The sequence below is a fragment of the Haliotis rufescens genome, unplaced genomic scaffold (genome assembly GCF_023055435.1).
Source record: "Haliotis rufescens isolate VD_foot unplaced genomic scaffold, xgHalRufe1.0.p SCAF_20, whole genome shotgun sequence".
NCBI lineage: Eukaryota > Metazoa > Mollusca > Gastropoda > Lepetellida > Haliotidae > Haliotis > Haliotis rufescens.
This window is the reverse complement of record NW_025963891.1, coordinates 4,864,733-4,881,450: the sequence shown is the minus strand read 5'-3', so window position 1 is coordinate 4,881,450 and position 16,718 is coordinate 4,864,733. Positions and strand designations below refer to the sequence as shown.

At 43.2% G+C, this 16,718-nt stretch overlaps 1 protein-coding gene across 2 annotated transcripts in view; it reads right to left on the bottom strand.

The window, feature by feature from the left end:
• Nucleotides 1-2,694: 2,694 nt before the first annotated feature.
• The window catches only part of LOC124142744 (U3 small nucleolar RNA-associated protein 6 homolog), a 174,020-nt gene continuing 159,996 nt past the window's right edge, over nt 2,695-16,718 (bottom strand). Inside the window, exons 18-22 of one of the 2 annotated variants that reach the window (XM_048400764.1) lie at nt 14,215-14,295; nt 13,703-13,809; nt 12,087-12,153; nt 4,131-4,203; nt 2,695-3,418 (exon numbers count right to left, since the gene is read on the bottom strand). In XM_048400764.1, coding sequence (XP_048256721.1) covers nt 3,261-3,418; nt 4,131-4,203; nt 12,087-12,153; nt 13,703-13,809; nt 14,215-14,295 — 486 coding nt within the window. In that variant the 3' untranslated portion in view covers nt 2,695-3,260. Of the gene's footprint in view, nt 3,419-3,497; nt 3,563-4,130; nt 4,204-12,086; nt 12,154-13,702; nt 13,810-14,214; nt 14,296-16,718 lie in introns of those variants that run through there. The other variant, XM_048400765.1, reaches the window with a different exon arrangement.

Genomic DNA, 16,718 nt, shown 5'->3' with positions numbered 1-16,718 from the left:
ACAATATTCATGCGAATCCAGCCGAATCCCACGAATATTCGTAACTTTTTCGTACCTGTATCGTAACTTAATCGTAGAGCGTCACGAATTGAACCAGAATATTTGATAAATTCCACGAATCCTAAAATTTACAAATCGTGGCGATTCGTGGGATTCGTGCTGTGTGTGGAATAGTAGCATTAGAACAAGCATGGGCTGCTGAAGACCAATTCTAACACGGATCTTTACGGGTGTATATAAAAGAAAGGACGTTTGTTTTGAGACTATTTATAGTAAAACGTGAATACTTGTATCTAATGTATTGATTTAATCATTGGTCTCCAATGAGATACGCATCGTGTCATAATATACAGTCCGAGTGAAGAGCGCCCATACCTTGCAAGGAGCCGAGCCTGACGCGCACGGAACCATCGATAAACATTTCCATCTTCATTGCGCTATATGATATGCATTGCCTCGCAAAAAATGCTCCCTTTATGAACATAAACTCTGCATTGACAGAGTAAGTTCGGCTGACTTTATATCTCCTACACCATGACGCTCAACGTTGTTCTTGCGGCAGATATTGGTTTTCCTTGCTGCAGATATTGGTTTTCCTGTGGAACATATTATGTGAATGAATTATCACGATAACAAACATGAAAAACGGGTATCTGATTAACGAAACCTAATCAGGTACATAATTCCGTTTCCGCTCGTCAAACTTCATATTTCCAGGCAATTGCATAGCATAATTCATAACCTTTTTCCGAAATGATTTCTGAAGATTTAAAGTTAATGATAAGCATGAATATTGTTTTGCTTATTATTACAAGACAATTTCAACAATAGATTGTTCATCGTTTGGGGGGCGGTCGGGTAGCTTAGTGGTTAAAGCGTTCGCTCGTCACGCCGAAGACCCGGGTTCGATTCCCGACATGGGTACAATGTGTGAAGCCCATTTCTGGTGTCCCCCGCCGTGATATTGCTGGAATATTCCTAAAAGCGGCGTAAAGCCATACTCACTCACTCACTCACTCATCGTTTGGGTGTGTGAAAAGAAGTCGAGTCTGGGTCACCCTCACCAGTGGGTGACAGTGTGGATGACGGTCCATGCCATCAGCGAACGATGACCTATGCTGCAGGTCCCTTCGAGGGGGGTGGTCTAAAGAGCTGTGCAGAGTTGCGTCCCTTTGGCTTGCCAAAATTCCTATGACCGTGGGTTCCAATACCATATTGTGTATCTTGGTTGCTTAGCATCCACCTGTGTTCGCGGGTGTCACCAAAGTGATAAACGTCTAAGACCTGCACCACCTCTTTCCCACACAGATATCCCATTCGTGACCAACATGCGCCATTCCTATTTGGAGGTTATGGGTCGGTAGACTAGTTTAGTGGTTACGTTCGCTCGTCGCGCCGTAGACCCGGGTTCGATTTTCAACATGGGTACGATGTGTGAAGCTCATTTCAGGCGTCCCCCGACGTGATATTGCTGGAATATTGCTGAAAACTATACACAATTGTAGATTACGTAAAGATGTGTTGTTTACAAGAAGTGATGAAGGCGGTTACGAGAGTCGCTCGGCATTCGTTACCAACTCGTCTCATACCGATAGTCTTGTTGTGCAGGTTACGGAAATGAGCAAGAAGTGGCGAATGTGATGTTGGGGTCTGTACATTTGTTCCAATTCATCAATATTTGCCCAAAACAAATCTGAGTCCAAGTTTTCGATTGTCATTTCCTTAATATTGACCAGTTTGAGAGGCTTTTGAACTCGACTGCAAGCTTTTGATGTTCTTCCGGAGGTTAAACCCATCTTCTGTTAATATACAAGCTTGACTTTATGACACATCACTGGCTGAAAAGAAATATTACTCAACTTATATTGCCTAGCGCATCAGCATTTTTACAATTAAGCTGCTTTCTTAAATACCTTTTTTTACAATTAACATTTGTATTTCCTAAATTGGATACTTGTAGAGAGAGTTGAGGGAGACAGATTTGAGAGTGTGGTGTGAGTGACCACCTAATCTGTTTCATCAAACAGTAAGCTCCAGTAAGCTATGTCTAGACGGGGTATCTGCGGACGGACACTGCCCGCTGTCCAGGGATTGGAAGTTAACAACGCCCTCCGGCCACAGACATCTCTCGTGTAGATGTAGATGTAGATGTGTGATAATGGCCGATGTAGGTCTGTCTACCTGGCAGAGCTTTCCCCATCGCCATGAACCTCGTGTCATGCGCTTCGTAATAAACCCTAGGGAAGGATAGGATCTTGGTGAGAATAACGTATTTTTATAACTTACAAATTCTGGTGTCTTACTACCTGACAGTTGTTCGTAGCACCTTCTGTCACGAAGACATAGGTCCATCTACCTGGCATACATAGGTAAGTCCATCTACCTGGCGGACAAAGGTAAGTCCATCTACCTGGCAGAGACAGGTAATTCGATCTATCAAGAGAGTGAGAGAGAGATCAAGAGAGAGAGAGAGAGATCAAGAGAGAGAGAGAGAGAGAGAGAAAGAGAGAGAGTCCTACGACATACAGTCTCAATCAAGTCACAAAGGTACGAATGCTTGACACCCAACAAACTCTATTTGATGAGTTTCAAGTTGCTAAGACACATCTAAATGACATATTGTCTTCACATGGATGCCTGCTGTCAATCCAGCACAAAGTGTTACATGTTGACAAAAAATAAAGTAAATGCATATGATGAAGCACTGTTTTATTAAAAGAATAGTTTTATCAAATGCAATGATGTTTCTTTGTTGAACTGTCATGTTGACCACCAGGCAGAATGGGACACTGTCTGGCAGAGCCAGGAATGCTCAAAGAAGAAAGGATACTCTGCTAAAATATAGAGCAGAAAAACATTGTGACACAAATCCTCCTGTCAGATATAGAACAGAGAGAACAGGTCAAGTATGCAGTCAATGATTGACACATGGTTGTGATTGCTATGGTGTTCTTTCTTGAAAATCTTTATTGAAATCAAATCATTCTGAAATGAGAACAGCTTTAACCTGACAGCCCAACTGTACAGCACTACCTAACCCTGACAATATACGATAGCCTCAACAGGGACAGAGCATCATCATCCTCAGTATAGTGACCTCATCGTCCTCAGTCTAGTGACCTCATCATCTTCAGTATAGTGACCTCATCGTCCTCAGTATAGTGACCTCATCGGCCTGAGTATAGTGACCTCATCGTACACAATGTCAGCCTCAGGAGCAACACCTCGCAACTCGCTGCAACACCATCCTGCTGTTGGTCCTACAAGCGTCCTGTTTGCAGCAGGGTGTGTTTGGTGACAAAGTCAAGGTTGAGGGTCCCAGGGAGCATCTTGAGGGCACGGCTGTGGATGTTGATGGTAGCCTCCGGACTACCTTTTGGGTGGTTGGTCTCTTGGCGGAGGTAGTCTATCCACAGATCTGAAGGGCAAGAATACCATGGCTAGATTACAAACACTCTAGTTTTTTGGTGGAGGTCATCTATCCACAGATCTGAAGGTCAAGAACACCATGGCTAGATTACAAACACTCTAGTTTCTTGGTGGAGGTCATCTATCCACAGATCTGAATATCAAGGATACCATGGCTAGATTACGAACAATGGAGCTTGACACTGAACGTCAGCAATATCACAGCTATGTTAAATCTACACATAACTGAGTCTTGAATACACAGACCTAAGGGTTCTGAGACCTTGCATTGTGACACCAGGCTTTATGATAGACTTATGACTCTGTGTAGCTACAGGGTGCAGGCTTACAGTGTGAACTGCTAGGGTACACACACTATCTGGCAGGTCATCACAAGGAGTTTCCTTGTGGCTTCTCCTGTGCCACTGGATGCTAACCAGGAGTAGATCCCAAGGCTCACACTTACTTATGTTTAAATGTGTTGTTTCTGAAAATGGGTGAGACATCATGTTAAAGAGAACACCCCCAAATCCAGATCAGTTAAAGCCCTAGTCAGGCTTTCTGTTACAAATATAGTGTTTGCAAGTACTTTGCAAAACCAGAAGCAGCCCCTTTGATACCATTTAAGAAGGCCCAAGAAATCATTACATACAGTGGTGGCTTTACCTACTGTCTCATCCAACTGATTTAGGGCAACACATGAATCCACACACTGAGCCTACCTGGCTGGAACTTGCCAAACTCCTGCACGGCATCTTCGTACCCTTGCCGCAGGTGCTTGAGCTTCGGTTTCGGCTGCAGGAGAGAGATATCACATATAGAACAGAGAGGAGATATCACATATAGAACAGAGAGGATATATCACATATAGAACAGAGAGGATATATCACATATAGAACGGGAAGGATATATCACATATAGGACAGGGTATATCACATATAGAACGGGAAGGATATATCACATAAAGAGCAGGGAGGATATGTCATATATAGGACAGGGAAGATATATCACATAAAATAGAGAGGGGATATCACATATAGAACGGGAAGGATATATCACATATAGAGCAGGGAGGATATGTCATATATAGGACAGGGAAGATATATCACATAAAATAGAGAGGGTATATCACATATAGAACAGGGAGGATATATCACATATAAAATAGAGAGGGTATATCCCATATAGAATGGGGAGGATAAATCACATATAGAACAGGGAGGATAAATCACATATAAAATAGAGAGGATATATCCCATATAGAACAGGGAAGATATATCACATATAGAACAGGGAGGATATATCCCATATAGAACAGGGAAGATATATCACATATAAAATAGAGAGGGTATATCCCATATAGAATGGGGAGGATATACACATATAGAACAGGGAAGATATAACACTTTTAGAACAGGGAGGATATATCACATATAGAACAGGGAGGAAATATCACATATAAAATAGAGAGGGTATATCCCATATAGAACAGGGAAGATATATCACATATAAAATAGAGAAGGTATAACACTGAACAGGAAGGATATATCATTCATAGTGCTGGTATATAAACTTGGTGAGAGTGAGTTGGGTTTAACACCGCTTTGAACAGTATTCCAATTGTATCACAGCGTTTCAGCTTCATGTGGGATGAGATTGAGGTGATGCAAGTCTTGGATGTTTACCAATTTGGTGAAACCCACGAGCATAGGTATGGTGCTGACAAACCTAGAAACATAATCAAGGTGAACCGGGATTCGAACCCATGATTGTAGCTTTCTGGCATGGCCAAGGGGAGAGCACTGCACAACAAATCATGGCACCTCAGATGAATATAGAACAGATATGATTGATAGTGCTGGTATACCTTACAGAGAGCGTGCATCACTGATAGTGGTGGAGAGAGTGAGTGAGTTAAAATTTAATGTCACATCAGCATTATTCCAGCCCCATAACGACGAGTGATAGTGGTGGGATAGGGACACATGTGGGGTTTCAATTCAGAGCTCTGTTAACTGTCATTCAGATGTTGCTAAATTTAACATTTTAAAACCCAACTTGCAAGAAATAATGATGAGATGTTTGTCAAAACACACTGACTTTATCACATCATCAAATCCTGCTCCCCTCCTCTGGGTGACATCGACATGAACAGCATTCAGCCTCCTTTGTGTCAACTTTATTACAGAACATCCGTCATAATGAATCACCTCACACCATTTTAAAACATCTTGATAAATGAATAGACTGGAAAGGCGGTATTGATTTGTACAAATTGTAAAGTTTGGCATCAGTGTGATTGCAGTGTTTCCAACAAACTCTACGAGAATGTGCCGACACCTGACTACTGGACGTTACTCACGTCCCATGAGGCCGTGCTACCAACAAATCAAACCCTCGCTAATATCACACTGTGGTAGAGGAGGTGACAGATTAGCCTATGGTGGAGCCAAGGGCATCGTTAACTTGTAATGAAATTTATGTCAGGGAAGACTTCTCCTGGCACTAGATTGGACAACAAGTGGTGTTTAGGGAGCAACTGACATCGTGTTAAACATCACAGCAACCACGAGCACGAGAACTGTGATCGTCACTGCCTGAACTTGAAGCAAAGCCATCTAAGGAGCCGCCTGTTTGCCTGGTGTCCGACCTGAGCATGTTACAGAGATCAGTATTAATTCAACTCCAAGGAGATTGTGCCGACATTAAAGAACACTGTTTCTCTGACCCCCCCAGCAAAGACCTGGTCTGACACTAAGACGGTGTGTAGGTGACAGGCTGCGTGTGTTGCTGCAGTGAAGGGTGGTGGCACTTTTTCTGTCCAGATTATCATCTGCTGGGATGGCACAGGAGTAGGGAGCTGCCCTGCTGATGCATTCCCCTCACTGTGGGGTGTACAACACACAAAGCAAGTGCACTCCACGTGTACAATGTCCTGAATATTCCAATACACAAAACCATGTCAAGAGGTGAGGTGACATGGAGTTTAACGTCACATTCATTAATGCACTAATATATGATGTGTGTGTGTGTGTGTGTGAGAGAGAGAGAGAGAGAGAGAGAGAGAGAGAGAGAGAGAGAGAGAGAGAGAGAGAGTGTGTGTGTGTGTGTGTGAGAGAGAGAGAGAGAGTGTGTGTGTGTTTGAGAGAGAGTGTGTGTGTGAAAGACAGAGTGTGTGTGTGTGAGAGAAAGAGTGTGTGTGAGAGAGAGAGAGTGTGTGTGTGTGTGAGAGAGAGAGTGTGTGTGTGTGTGTTTGGTGTGGGCTGGGTGAGTGGCACTTAATGCTGGACACCAGGTAGGGTATCAAGTGTCATCTTTTGATGTCCTTCGGTATGATGCGACCGGGGATTGAACCACTGACCGTCTGCTCTCAAGGCAGATGCTCTATCCATTTATTTCCTCCACCTGTCTACCAAACAGGATAACTTCAAACAGAAACTGTAATCCATTGAACCAAAAACTGACCCAAAATTGTGAAAGATGCATTAAATGGACTTGCTGGGCTGTGCTACCATTTCAAGCAGTAGCACAGGGAGTGGCCTATTTGATAATCATTATAAAGAGAAAGGTGTACGTGAGAGTGGGGGATGTGCTGTTTTAAGCTGTACTGTAGCAATATCACCGCACTGGCACATTGGACAGTTCCACACTGCTTCAAACATATCTCAGGCACAGATGCTTAGTGTGTGAAACGTCCAAAGTGATGCTGGTGAAACCATCTGTTTTGTTTGTTTGTTGTTTAACGCCACACTCAGCAATATTCTAGCTATATGGCAGCGGTCTGTAAATAATCGAGTCTTGACCAGACACCCTCAGCAAAGGAGATTGACATTGATTGACATGGGCATCGATCCATGCAATTGGGATATGATGACATGCATCAACCAAATCAGCCTGACCACCCGATCCCGTTACTAGCCTCTTACGGCAAGCGTATGAAACGCTCTGTGTGTCTGAACCTCTAGTTGACTCTTCAACCCACAGAGAACACGAGTTTGATAATAATGATAACAACAGGCATCTGTAATGTGAAGAGTCCACCCACAGATGTATGCTTATGGCTCAACATTATCATTCCCGTTCAGTGTATCAGTGTACACGCAAATTTCTTTATCAGTTCCATGGGGAGTATACAACTCGAGCTGCCTTAAACCTGAAGGGTTAGTCACAATACCATCTCATCCTACCGGGTACCCATTCAGTTTCGAACAAATTTGCTTGAGGTGACACCACATGTAGCATTTGTTGAAGTCAAGATTGCACCCATCCACCTACTCTCCACCACCTTGAGCTGCTTAAGTTCGCCTGATTTGTAACCTGTGTATTATACAGAGCCACAAGCCTCCAAACGATGATAATAATTCAGTGCAATACATGAAACAGTGATCGGGAATTTGGTTCTAACAACACATATAGGTTATTAGAAACATTTTGAAATAATTCAAAACACAAAGTAAATATATGACTCTATCATGTTCTGAACACTGATCGAACAGAACATCTCTGGGACCGTTCATCAAAATAACAAAATTATAATGATCAAACCATTTTACAACATGTCAGCTATTGATATTCAATGAATATTTTTGCCCTTGGGAGAAGACGATTCGAAAACCATTTTCCACTGGCGTAGAAAGGTCCATATCTTCCCATATCTCACTTGACCGCGCATCCACATTTAAGACATATTGAGCCTTCCCCATGACAAGACGGATTAATTCTGTTCATATTCACTCTGCACCTGCCGGAACACAATCTGGGAGAGTTAAGAAATCCATTACACACTACCCCGGTGTCCTCAACTCTCGTACATCGCCCCGTAACTTACAGTCGGGGCTCCGTTGTCTAATCAAAGCGTTTTATGACCGTTAATATCCATCATAGCAGTGCTTATTCCTAATCAACCTTACTTCAGGAATTTGGTAATGACGTCTTTTTTATGCAAAGATAGGTTTTTATAGTTGGATTATTCAGTGGAGTTTGGTGCCGGTCTCATCGAGAGCTCGGCAACTCAGCACGCAAATTACGCGCTGCCAATCAATCGTGATCAATTCTCATTATGGGAAAGCATGCAGCCTGCACAAATTGTTCTATAATCAACACAGAATGAACCTGCACCATTGTCAGCTGATATGACCTTAAACGAAATAAGCCGTCTAAGTGATTTCTGTGAGCATGGGTTTAACAACTAGTACAAGAAGTGATTTGCACAGAATCCCACAACGAAAACACACATCTTAGCAGACATCACTTGCAGAACGATTTCTGAAAATTTCAAAATTACCATAAAGAAAAAAATGAGAATAGTATTGAATAGGAAATTAGATTTAAATGGGGCATGACTCAACACTTAATGGTCGGTGAGAGGTATGTATATAGTACTTCCCTGACATCTAGACATCAGTCCAACAACCTCAGACAGTGATTGCCTTGATAAATGTCACACCAGGTTAAAATTTGTACTTTCATTTATTTGTCAACAAACAGTTTTGTTTACATGGGTAGTATTTTATCCCACCAGGAGCTGGTGATACAAGCTTTAGTATCTCATAAACCTCTCCCGGGTTCTTTCCCTGCCCAGTAAGTAGGTAATTAACAGCTGGTGGATTTCTCAATCCTCTTTTCATGACCGGGCACTCAACAAGCGGGGAGTAGGCCATAAATCTTCCCTAGCCCGTAAAGCCTCTTAACTAAACATGGCTGCTTCTACTGGAGATTAGTCAAATTCAATTTAGTCTCTCCATGGGCTTGGAAAGGATAGCAACATCTAATCCCCCAATACACCAACAGCCCATCAGACTTCAACCCACTAGCCTCATCTAGAGAGTTACTTTCCTTACAACTAATAATATTTCCTTACAACTAATAATATATTGATGGCCAATGTGATGGTTTATATGTTTAATCTGACATGGTACTTAACCATCTTTCGCAGCTTCAGTCGCTCAGTGTTCAGTGAACAACTCTGTTGAATGCAGCCAGAAGATGCTGAGACTACTGTGGAAAATGGTACTGATATCAGTGTCTAGTTTTCAAGAATTAATTCCTCAAATCTAATAGTTGATTACATTAACTGTAACTTTAACACTGTATAAATGTAAATAATTCTATTTTAACCTCTAAAATGTACTTATTTAAGACAATTTGTACTTTGTATTTTAGCTGAAAACTAATAAAATATATTCCAATCTATTTTGTTTTATGGATGAACCTATGCTCATTTTTTTAAGTGTAAAATATATAGGAAAGTTGCTGAAGTTGATTGAAAATATATATTTATCTTGAGCATCTTTTTGTTTGTTATTTGTTTTACTTTAATTCCAAGAGGATGTTTTTACAAATTACACTCAAATCAATCCTGACAATATTATCTATTCTTAATCCAGACTTTCATCACACAGACTGAAACAATCAGTAAGACAACAATGCAACATCTCTGGGTAAAGATAGCAATGAAAGTCTAGCAGGGAGTTAGTGGTTACATAGCTTTTACCAACAATGCAGTATATAAAAAACCCACATCAAACAATTTACCTATTTGAGAAGCGAACCAGATTCTTAGGTATGATGAACAAAACCTGTATCTCCTGGTCTACCCACATGCTGGTTTGGGCTGAGAAAGTGATGACGTGCTAAAAGGTATGTTGTACCACCTCGTGCATCCTCAAGTTCCACAACTGTGACTCACTCACTCACTTTCACTCTCTCTGTTGTACCACCTCGTGCATCCTCATGTTCCCCAACCGTGACTCAGTCACTCACACTCACTCACTCTGTTGTACCACCTCGTGCATCCTCAAGTTCACCAACCGTGACTCACTCACTCACACTCACTCACTCTGTTGTACCACATCGTGCATCCTCAAGTTCCCCAACCGTGACTCACTCACTCACTCACTCACTCACTTGTACCACCTCGTGCATCCTCATGTTCCCCAACCGTGACTCAGTCACTCACACTCACTCACTCTGTTGTACCACCTCGTGCATCCTCAAGTTCCCCACCGTGACTCACTCACTCACACTCACTCACTCTGTTGTACCACATCGTGCATCCTCAAGTTCCCCAACCGTGACTCACTCACTCACACTCACTCTCTCTGTTGTACCACCTCGTGCATCCTCAAGTTCCCCAACCGTGACTCACTCACTCACTCACTCTGTTGTACCAACTCGTGCATCCTCAAGTTCCCCAACCGTGACTCACTCACTCACTCACTCTGTTGTACCACCTCATGCATCCTCAAGTTCCCCAACCGTGACTCACTCACTCACTCACTCTGTTGTACCACCTCATGCATCCTCAAGTTCCCGAACCGTGACTCACACACTCACTCACTCTGTTGTACCACCTTGTGCATCCTCAAGTTCCCCAACCATGACTCACACACTCACTCACTCACTAACTCACACTCACTCACTCTGTTGTACCACCTCGTGCATCCTCAAGTTCCCCAACCGTGACTCACACACTCGCTAACTCACTCTCACTCACTCTGTTGTACCACCTCGTGCATTCTCAAGTTCCCCAACCGTGACTCACTCACTCACTCTCACTCACTCTGTTGTACCAACTCGTGCATCCTCAAGTTCCCCAACCGTGACTCACTCACTCACTCTCACTCTCTCTGTTGTACCACCTCGTGCATCCTCAAGTTCCCCAACCGTGACTCACTCACTCACTCACTCTGTTGTACCACCTCGTGCATCCTCTAGTTCCCCAACCATGACTCACTCACTCTCACTCACTCACTCACTCTGTTGTACCACCTCATGCATCCTCAAGTTCCCCAACCATGACTCACTCACTCACTCACTCTGTTGTACCACCTCATGCATCCTCAAGTTCCCTAAACGTGACTCACTCACTCACACTCACTCACTCTGTTGTACCACCTCGTGCATCAAGTTCCCCAACCGTGACTCACACACTCACTCACTCTGTTGTACCACCTCGTGCATCCTCAAGTTCCCCAACCGTGACTCACTCACTCACTCTCACTCACTCTGTTGTACCACCTTGTGCATCTTCTAGTACCGTGGTCAGCCGTGGTCAGCCATTGTATTCATGCTAAAATTTGCTTAACACTCACTCAGTCAAGACACTGCCCTGGTACTGATTGCAACACACATGTTTAGCATGTCTAATAGAGCCAGCAAACCTCGGAGGACCCCACCTCAATCAACCCTCCACAACACAACATTACCTGGCATGAACTTGCACATGCCATCCACCCATTACCAAACCAACCACATGTCTCGAGACGCCTGCAGACAGCCGTGCCATGTATTAAGATATTTCAGGAATCTGACTTCCTGGCCATGGCAGTGATAGTGTTCAGGGCCATAATTACCCCCTCACCACCCCCGGTGCTGCAGTGATGGGGAGACATCAGCTCACAGGACGTTCAATAGAACAATAGATTACCTGACAGGTAATACTGCACACCTGTGTGATAACAGCCAGTAAATAATGATTGTACATTTCTTTTGTTGCAGTTGGTTGAGACACTCGAGTGGTGTTTTGTGTGCGTGTAATGTTGTAATGTTGCAGTGACAAGAAGTTCCTCATCAAGACCTCCCCGATCCATCAAGTTGCTTCTTATGACCCACAGGTTGCTGGGGACCTATTCTAACCCACAATCACTGCTGGGAAGCTTGGGGCATCACCAACTCACCTGGGAATTCTCCATGTTGATGTATTTTGTGAAGAAGTCAAGAGACACCGGTTTCAGCGGAACCAATCTGAAACAGGACCATGTAGCTATAACCAGCACCCCAAAATACAGAATCACCGAGTCAACGATGAGACAAGATGTAATTGAACATTGCCAGTCAGTAGTTTTGACAATCAATGTCCAATGTTTCAAGTTCAATTGGTCCCCCAATGTTTCAAGTGTTCAGTCATGTAGCCAGCATCTTCATGGTGCCCAGTGCCTCAGCACAAGAACATCAGAAACAATTGAGAACCTTGCCTTTAAACTGTGCATGACAAATCATGTTAAAATCATACATCTCTCAGGCAGACCCACTGGAAGTCTCAGATCTCCCGGACAAGCCAGCCTCAGTTGTCTCAGATCTCCCTGACTACCCTGTCTTAGATCTCTCCAACTAGCCTCCCTTAGATCTCCCCAACTAGCCTGTCTCAGATCTCCCCAACTAGCCTGTCTCAGATCTCCCCAACTAGCCTGTCTCAGATCTCCCAATCTAGCCTGTCTTAGATCTCTCCAACTAGCCTGCCTTAGATCTCCCCAACTAGCCTGTCTCAGATCTCCCCAACTAGCCTGTCTCAGATCTCCCCATCTAGCCTGTCTCAGATCTCCCAATCTAGCCTGTCTCAGATCTCCCCAACTAGCCTGTCTCTGATCTCCCCATCTAGCCTGTCTTAGATCTCCCCAACTAGCCTGTCTCAGATCTCCCCAACTAGCCTGCCTTAGATCTCCCCAACTAGCCCGTCTTAGATCTCCCCAACTAGCCTGTCTTAGATCTCCCAAACAAGCCTGTCTTAGATCTCCCCAACTAGCCTGTCTCAGATCTCCCCAACTAGCCTGTCTCAGATCTCCCCAACTAGCCTGTCTTAGATCTCCCCAACTAGCCTGTCTCCAATATCCCCAACTAGCCTGTCTCAGATCTCCCCAAATAGCCTGTCTCCGATATCCCCAACTAGCCTGTCTCAGATCTCCCCATCTAGCCTGTCTCAGATCTCCCCAACTAGCCTGTCTCAGATCTCCCCAACTAGCCTGTTTCAGATCTCCCCAACTAGCCAATCTCCGATATCCCCATCTAGCCTGTTTCAGATCTCCCCAACTAGCCTGTCTTAGATCTCCCCAACTAGCCTGTCTCACATCTCCCCATCTAGCCTGTCTTAGATCTCCCCATCTAGCCTGTCTTAGATCTCCCCAACTAGCCTGTCTAAGATCTCCCCAACTAGCCTGTCTCAGATCTCCCCAACTAGCCTGTCTCAGATCTCCCCATCTAGCCTGTCTCAGATCTCCCCAACTAGCCTGTCTTAGATCTCCCCAACCAGCCTGTCTTAGATCTCCCCAACCAGCCTGTCTCAGATCTCCCTAACTAGCCTGTCTTAGATCTCAGCAACTAGCCTGTCTTAGATCCTCCATCTAGCCTGTCTCAGATCTCAGCAACTAGCCTGTCTTAGATCTCTCCATCTAGCCTGTCTCAGATCTCCCCATCTAGCCTGTCTCAGATCTCCCCAACTAGCCCATCTTCGATCTTCTCCCTGACTAGCCAGCCTCCGATCCTATTCTCAATGCTTTTGGTAGTATCAGTCACTCACCTCTCATACACCTTCCGAGCATGTATGATGCCCTGGGACAAGAAGGCCCATTCCAGATACAGTTCCTTTGCAGGTCTGCTGACTTCTCGACAGCACAGTATGGCTTCCTGAATAACACCCAACAGAGTTGTATGAAAGGACTCCAGTTTGTCCACTCAAGTACTGAGTGAGTGAGTGAGTGAGTGAGTGAGTGAGTGAGTGAGTGAGTGAGTGAGTGAGTGAGTGAGTGAGTGAGTGAGTGAGTGAGTGAGTGAGTGAGTGAGTGAGTGATGGCGGGGGAAATTGGCTTCAAGTACCCATGTGGGGAACTGAACCCAGGTCTTCGAATGCTTTAACCACTGGGCTACCCCACCGCCCCACTGAATATTTCACAAAAGACTGCTAAAAAGAAACATTCAGTAACATCAAGAAATCATAACTATGACCTGAATGGCGGACTGAGGGGTGGATGTCAGACACTACACTACAGAGGGAATGAGGGGTCAGTGTGTGTTGTGACCGACTGAGCTCACCTCCATCAGCTTGTCAAGGGTGTCTGTTTCCCCGGTGCCCATCAGATGGTGCAGCATCATCTCCCACACAGGCCAGCTCACCTGCAACAGCAGCAACATCATCAGAACAACCACCTACCCTCACAACAACAGATTGAATGTCTTGGAATAGGTCTTCAGCTACCCATGCTTGTTGTAAGAGGCGACTAACGGGATCTGGTAGTCAGGCTTGATGACTTGGTTGATGCATGTCATCGTATCTCAATTGCGTAAATCGATGCTCATGTTATCAATCACTTGATTGTCTGGTCCAGACTCGATTATTTACAGACCACTGTCATATGGCTGGAATATTGCTGAGTTCGGCGTTAAACAACAATTAAACAATCCTGATCCTGTTAGTGGCCATTTATGACAAGCACAGTCGCCGTTGTGGCAAGCATGGGTTGGTGAAGACCTATGCCAATGTGGATCTTCACAGGTATTCAGTAAAAGTAATCTCCTGCTCCATCACATAACTCCAGCAGCAAACAACTATATTTACATCACATATTATACAACAACAACCATGCGTACCAGGCACATATTTTCTACCAGGCACATATTCTCTACCATCAACAACAGAGAAAATGCTGGTGCAATTCATATTTAAATCTTTGATCACAACCTGGAGTCAGTCAAATCGAAGGGGAGCAAAAAGTCAACAAAGCCCTCATAAAATCAGTCCCTGGGCCTCTGGCTTACTGCTGCCGATGACAAGGGTGCCAGTCTCACGCTGCTTCTCATAATGTCCCAGTCACACAGGGAGCCATGACACCATCCACTGCTTGAATGAATCACAAGCCCTTGTCCTGGTCGCTCCATCTTAACATATTCTGGGGGCTTTGCAAATGAATCAATATTTCTTTACTGATGTGTTATTGAGATGAGAAATTAGTGAGCATATTCCAAGATTTGAGAGATGAGACAAACCTCACATGAACATATTCCTGTGACTTGAAAGATGAGACAAATCACATGTGAATACATTCCTGTGATTTGAGATGATATAAATCACATGTGAATACATTCCTGTGATTTGAGATGATATAAATCACTTGTGAATATATTCCTGTGACTTGAAAGATGAGACAAATCACATGTGAACATATTCCTGTGATTTGAGATAATATAAATCACTTGTGAATATATTCCTGTGATTTGAGATGATATAAATCACATGTGAATACATTCCTGTGTTTTGAGATGATATAAATCACGTGAATATATTCCTGTGTTTTGAGAGATAAAACAAATCACATGTGAATACATTCCTGTGATTTGAGAGATGCTATAAATCACATGTGAATACATTCATGTGATTTGAGAGATGAGACAAATCACATGTGAATACATTCCTGTGATTTGGGAGATGAAACAAATCACATGTGAATATATTCCTGTGATTTGAGAGTTGAAACTAATCACATGTGAATACATTCCTGTGATTTGAAAGATGAAACAAATCACATGTGAATATATTCCTGAGACTTGAGAGATGAGACAAATCACATGTGAATAGATTCCTGAGACTTGAGAGATGAAACAAATCATATGTGAATACATTCCTGTGATTTGAGAGATGAAACAAATCACATGTGAATACATTCCTGTGATTTGAAAGATGGAACAAATCACATGTGAATACATTCCTGTGATTTGAAAGATGAAACAAATCACATGTGAATATATTCCTGACTTGAGAGATGAAACATATCATATGTGAATACATTCCTGTGATTTGAGAGATGAAACAAATCACATGTGAATACATTCCTGTGATTTGAGAGATGAAACAAATCATATGTAAATATATTCCTGAGACTTGAGAGATGAGACAAATCACATGTGAATACATTCCTGTGATTTGAGAGATGCTATAAATCACATGTGAATATATTCCTGAGACTTGAGAGATGAGACAAATCACATGTGAATACATTCCTGTGACTTGAAAGATGAGACAAATCCCATGTGAATACATTCCTGTGACTTGAAAGATGATATAAACCCCATGTGAATACATTCCTGTGACTTGAGAGATGATATAAATCCCATGTGAATACATTCCTGAGATGTTTAGATGTTTCTGGGGTATCAAGTTTCAGATGAGGTATTGTCTTGACAACCTACACTATCTACAAGCCAACAGAACCTCTGGTTCAGAAGAGCCAGACATTGATCTACATGGGCTTCTTGTTGTGTGACCAGTGCTCAGATTCAGATCTTTAACTGATTTGTTGCAGATTTTAGCAGTTGTTGCATCATGTCATGTTAATGATGACATTTAAATATCCATAACGGATTGTCAAATCTAAGGCCCATCCCGATCAGAGCGACTATTCTGCAACATGGCCAGATAGAAATCATGGGATAAATTATGGAGCAATTGATCGAATATTCGGTTAAATAATTCATCTGGACATTCAAAACAATTATTGACTACTAATATATGTAATCAATAAAGCAAGTCCGATCCTAAATAA